This window comes from Brachyhypopomus gauderio, unplaced genomic scaffold, assembly GCF_052324685.1.
Source record: "Brachyhypopomus gauderio isolate BG-103 unplaced genomic scaffold, BGAUD_0.2 sc184, whole genome shotgun sequence".
NCBI classification, from domain to species: domain Eukaryota; kingdom Metazoa; phylum Chordata; class Actinopteri; order Gymnotiformes; family Hypopomidae; genus Brachyhypopomus; species Brachyhypopomus gauderio.
Genome location: NW_027507005.1, coordinates 170,910 through 176,885, shown reverse-complemented (window position 1 = coordinate 176,885; position 5,976 = coordinate 170,910). Strand labels below are relative to the sequence as shown.

The 5,976-nt window shown below is 48.0% G+C and overlaps 1 protein-coding gene across 1 annotated transcript; it reads right to left on the bottom strand.

Moving 5' to 3' along the window:
• Positions 1-712: 712 nt before the first annotated feature.
• ifrd1 (interferon-related developmental regulator 1) lies at positions 713-5,309 on the bottom strand. The gene is made up of 12 exons (XM_076995165.1): positions 5,088-5,309; positions 3,821-3,925; positions 3,606-3,687; positions 3,348-3,472; positions 2,776-2,933; positions 2,611-2,661; positions 2,131-2,309; positions 1,900-2,008; positions 1,679-1,813; positions 1,458-1,586; positions 1,267-1,362; positions 713-1,154 (listed from the first exon to the last, which is right to left on the bottom strand). Exons 1-12 carry the CDS (start codon positions 5,116-5,118, stop codon positions 1,068-1,070), a joined length of 1,287 nt encoding a protein of 428 aa, XP_076851280.1. The 5' UTR covers positions 5,119-5,309; the 3' UTR covers positions 713-1,067.
• Between the last annotated feature and the right edge of the window lie 667 nt (positions 5,310-5,976).

Below are 5,976 nucleotides of genomic sequence, written 5' to 3'. Positions count from 1 at the left end.
TATATATATAATATATTTATGGGACTTTTCATGCTGGTGTGCATCAAGAATTTCTTGTGGTGGTCAAAAAATAAATTGTGCATTTGTGCACAGCTGTTCCATAACTAATGCAATTCAATATGCAAAAGATGTCAAGCAATGCACTAAAATTGTATTATACCAAATGTCATCAGGTACACCGGTTTCATCAGATTGTATGTGACCCCGTAGGCCAACGTTTCCACAGACACTAGAGGCAGAACCAGCAAGCTCTCTGCGTGCAGTCACTGGCGTCCCCTTCTGTCGTCAATAGTACTTAACGCTTCCAAATTTGGTCCCAGGCGCTGCCTGGTTTCAGATTTTAGAATCGTGCCTGCCAGACCCGATGTGATTAATAGAGGAGTTATTTCTCCGTACTGCTGGGGTAATGTGAGGTAAGGGGATGCCCTCACCTTACGTTTGTTGAGCAAGATCATGACATACGAACACGTACCCAGGAGATTCTCAACTGTTCCTACACTGTTCTCAGTCCGAGGGAACGTGATATCAAGTAACGTATAACAAGTTTGATCTATATACATTTGAAGTACTCAATCTAGTTTCTGTACTCCAGAATGAGCAGGTAGGGGAATCACACTATCCATCACCATTTCTCTGCTCAACTGCTCCATCTCACACAGACATCAATAAGTGAACAAACCACTTTCCATAAACCACAATCAAACCCAGATACTCTGATACAGCTACATCTTTATTGTTTTCCAACTTTTAGCTATTCTACTAGGGGGAGAACATGTCTAGATAAGTTACATATAAATACTTCATATATTCTGCTTAGTACAGCAACTCATAGAATATTGTTAACCAGAAAGGCCAAAAAATAAACAAGATCTTATACAACAAAAGCACATACAAATACATAACATTTAAAACTGTACTTGTTAGGGATAAATGCACTATACGCTCATGGAATGCAGAGGAGAAAAAAAAAAAGGGGAAAAAAAAAAAAAAAAAAAAAAAGCACGAACCAACTCATTGGCTTCAAGGAAGGACTAGAGACTTAATGAATAATCAATAGAAACAGGAGCCTAGAATTCTCCCACATCCACCCTTTTGTCACGGAACTTGCTCCTGGCCTTAGTGCGGGCCTTGAAGGCAGCGGCGTTGTACAGGTGCTGGAAGAAAAGTGCAGAGGTTAGCGCCCACTTATCGTCGTTTGAATCGCAAACGATTCCAAATGTCCAGAAACGCAACAGCAGAGGTTGCTGAAGAAGAAGAAGAACTTACCCTCTCCAGACGGGAGCTCTTCATAGCTTTAAGCGTAGCGGAATCGATCAGCACCGGTGGTCCCAGTCCAAATACGTCACGGATGAATTCATTCGCCTAGCACACGATTAGAGTGTTGGAGTGATTCCTTTTGGCTGGTCACAAAGCCCTCACTGAACACCAGATGTGCTTAACCGCCCAAGTCACCGTACCTGCAGATGGTAGTTCATCCCGGAGCCCACAAACTCCCGGAAGGCATCGTAGGTCCTCTTCCTCGACCAGCTGTCGATGATCATGCGCTCAGTACCAAAACGAATCGTCTCCGCCTGGAAGTCCCCTCCCTGCTCACAAACAAAAGGCGGGGGAAGGAATCAGACCCACGTTACCCAAAAGGAAGCTCACCGTTTGAGCAAGAGCCACGCGTCCCACTTACCTCCACGGCCTTCAGTACGTCCCTGAAGACGGATCGCTGCTTCCGCTTGTCATTCTTGGTGCGGTGTTTGTTGCAGTCGGTGGCCAGGGCACCCAGCTTGGCGCACAGCACCTCCCAGTCCTCGCCGTCCGTGTCCTGAAACGGCCCACACGGGGTCACTACGTGCGTGGCGTACCACCGCGGTTGGTCCGCGAGGACGAGGGGCAGACCGGGGCACTCACCGGATCCACGTCCCTGGCGAGCTCGAACAGCAGGGCGATGGTTTCCCCAGCGGCGATGCGCATGTTGACGTCCTCGCTCTCCAAAAGCCTCGGCAGCTTGGCCAGGTGTCTGAAACGGATCGTGAGCGAAGTCACACCCCAAGGCTCCGCCACACCCCACCGCATAGATCAGCGGCTCGGATCCACCTCTTAGAAAAGAGCGATCCCAAGAGGGCTTGGGGGGGGACATACTTGCGGATGACGGCCGTGATGCAGCTGGAGTCGCAGATGGTGAGCAGCAGAGCCCAGGAGAGCAGCGCGTTGGTGTGCAGCTGAGTGGTTGGTGGGCTCACCGAGGGCCTGCTTCCGTCCTCGCGCACGTACGAGCGGGTAAAGAGGCTCTCGAAACTCTCCATGGTGGAGTACACGTCCTGTTGAAGAGGAACAGGCGTCAGCCTACACAAACTTTTATTTTGCCATTTCAGCAGACGCCAAAGTATTAACTGCACGGCTGCGTTTTCTGCTACTTTCACCGGTGTCAACTCGTACAGTTTTTTGGCCAGAGAGTAAGGTAGACTTGTATGGACAAGCCATGTTCTAGTCTGCATGCGCAGTTTTAGCCTCTCGGGTTTCATTCGGTACTTCCAAGTCCAAACTCCGCACCCTTTTCCATGATTGAGAGCCTTATGCTTGCCAGGAGCAAAACCATTGCAAAGGGATTCCAGCACTTACCAAGATGTCATCTTCTGCCACCAGAGTGCAGAGACCCAAACTTGTTGCACACTGAAAAGGAGATGGAACAGATGATCCTTATCAAACGTTCTCTGGGAACAGCGCTGGAAACCCAAGGCCCGTTTGTTCACTGCGGTCTGGAATCAACGGAGCTCTGCCACTCACCGCCTGTCTGGCCTGGATGCTTGCCGTTCCATCATTGAGGATCGTCTTGAATATGGGCTTGAGGGTCTTGAAGACCTCCTCGCTCTCGATCCCCGAGCCTAGCTGAATGCACAGGAGACACGCAAGGGAGGCGGCGGCCCGTTGCTCCTCCCCTTTACCTGCAGGCCACGACACGGAAAAGATCACAACCAAAACAACACACACATGACTCAGAACTGCCTTTACTGGACATGTAACATCATTTACAGGGAATTCGCACACAAATAATGGCACGCCTACAACAGAGAACGAGGCAGAAAATGCACAAGGAATAAAGATTTTGAATAGCTACCGATACCACTTGAAGAATCTGAAAGACACACTCCCCAATAAAGCAAAATACGGTTATCTTAGCATATTGTACTTGTGTGAGCACCTGTTGGAGGCGTGTGCAGGGCGGTATTCTAGCAGCTAAAAGGTAAACAAACGAGCACAACCCCTCTCCCCCTCTAATCAGGCTAAATTATCCTATTCTGGCTTTTAAAGTGCATTAGCTAGGTCAGGTACTTGAATTTTCTGAAACTATTATGCACCTTTTTTCAAACAGCGCTCAATGCTGTCCGTGATGGTCATCCTTCTCTCCAAAATAAACTCGTACAGGATTTTGGTCGCCATGGCAGTCTTCAATCCATCAAGTGCACCTTGCCTAGTTTTAGCGCTGGAAGGAAAATAAACATGCTTCGTTGATGTTTCAGAGAACCAAAACACGTCACATCAAAAGATTTTAGGTCCAAGAAACTGCACTGTGGCACCCCCCCCCCCTCCTCCCAGGACCCACAATGGACACGAACCTTTTGTCAACCGTGCAATCAATATAAACCTTCAATTTGCACTCAAAATCTTCCTCGGCGGCTCCCTCCGTCTCTCCTCCGGCTAAGGAGAAACAAACACCATGAAAATCAACACTTCCCAACGTTATTCCGTCATGATGTGTGCGGTTAGCCTCCAGCCAGACACGTGAACGCCACGAAGGGGGGGGGGGGGGGGTGTACAGGGCAGGACCCACCTTCCTCTGCCACACTGGTGGCGTCACTCAAGCTGCTGCAGTGGCTGAGCGTCTCGATGGAAGCGTCCTCGTCGCTGAAAGGCTGCACAGACCTGTGCTGTCCCCCTGCAACAGCAGAACCATGCGCGGTCACACACTGGCCACATTCAGTGAGGAGGTGGGTGAGCGACAGCCTGGGAATGCTGATGTGCACCTGGCTCCCACAACTAACGGGTACTGCAGATTTACTGAGGAGATGGGAAGCCAGGTGTGACGGTGGACATCATCTTCATCATCATCATATCAATGGAAGCGTGACGGCCAGGTTTCTGGACTATGAAACAATGTTGTGCGAAATGCCAATGGGAATAATAAACAAGAAAACAGTAAGGTGGCTTTGCAAGATCTCACACACACACACAGAAAGCCTCGTTGTGGTTAAGGGCTGGGAGCGCGGGACACGCCCCTTTGTCCAAGATGACGCAGTTACCCGCCAATAAACAAAGATCACGCACGCGACTGCGAGAACAGCCGTACATCGACCAACCGGTTTATTTTTTAACATGGAATCAAAAAAAAAAAATCACACACAAAACACAATCCGCCACGACAAGTAACACTCTAGCTACCCTACGTGGCTCAATGGTCGATGTGGATATCTAGCAGGCCAGACACACGCAACAGGCCCGTGTTATATAATACCCGTCAGACAGCCACGCTACGCAGCTCGCCGTGTCTTATCTTGAACAAACAGAAGTGTGGCTCCGTGTACAGAGCAAAGATCACCCCAGCTGACTGGATTCATTATAACAGCTGACCCAACAGCTGATCTGTCCCCGGGACTCTAGCTCGCCAGGACAGCTGCTAATAGCGTTCAGGTCTCGGAGTCGAGAAGAAACACAACAGCGTACAGAGTGTGGGATAGCTGGACAGAGAGAGATAACCGGCTGAGTACGCAGACGCACAATAATAATTTTGTACCATTACAAAATACAAAAGTTCGATCTACAAACATCAAAAAACAGAAACTGTCAACGCGTTAAATAAAAGAAAATTTCTTTTGTTTGACGCCAAGAAGCCAGAAATGTGCAGGTTCCCAACCCAAACAGTTCGTGTTTTTATGGGTGTTGTAGTTCTACTCAAACTCCTTGCGGCAAGGATTCAAGTGGTATGTAGACGAAAAAGAACTACAAATACCATGAAGATGAGACGCGGTCAGGCAACAGGCCAAAACAGCCGGTCATTTCCAGACACAGCTAGCTAGTTAGCTAGCTATCGCTTCACTTACCCCTGCCGTTCCTCTTCTTAGGTTTAGGCATTTTTGTAAAATGATAGTAGATGCACACCTAAAATCAGCCAATACACGACCAGTTTTTACTATAATGTCTCTTAAATTTAATTTCGTCCAATCCCACAGTGAAAAGTAAAGAATTAAAAGCGATTCCGATGAAAGCCTGCAAACGAAAGCGATACATTTTCCCTCTACAACCGGGGTCCCGTCAAAAGCCCGCAAGGAAAGGACTTTATACGGCCGCCGTGTCACGTGAGCAGTGGGACGGACTTTGGGTTGATCGACACACTGACCTACCAATCCTATCACACCTTGTAGTGACGTATGCAGTTACGTCTGACCCAGCCTGACAGGAGGAACCCGACGTACTTCAAAGACTTTTGAAATCTTTTGACCTACTGCAAGTTTTTGCAGACCCTCAGTTATCGTTCACTGGAATAGATAAATAGATGATCTACAGGATTATGTATGGCATCAACACAAAATTGTTCACAAACTGGTTACCTAAAGCATCCACTGAGCACCAGTTCTGTAGCCTAAGCCATGTAACTAGTCATCTCAGAACATACACGTTAACCCTTAAGGATGGACTACAACAGCAGACCACATCAGGTTCTTAGCAAAGAACAGGAATCTTATTGCACCACAAGCTGAACCAAACTAGCCAGCATGTAAATGGCAGGCTCTGAATTTAGTGTAAACAGAATTAGCTCATGGATCCAATTAGCCTCGTGTCAACAGATCACACAGGTGGTAGTATAACGGACAGAGGTGGACATTCTAGGTTCAGAAAGTAAAAGTCCTCACCAAGATTTTGCTCAGGTTTCCTGTATTGTGTTGATTCCACTAATTTTACCTGGCACCAATTAGAAAGTCCAGCAAGCTT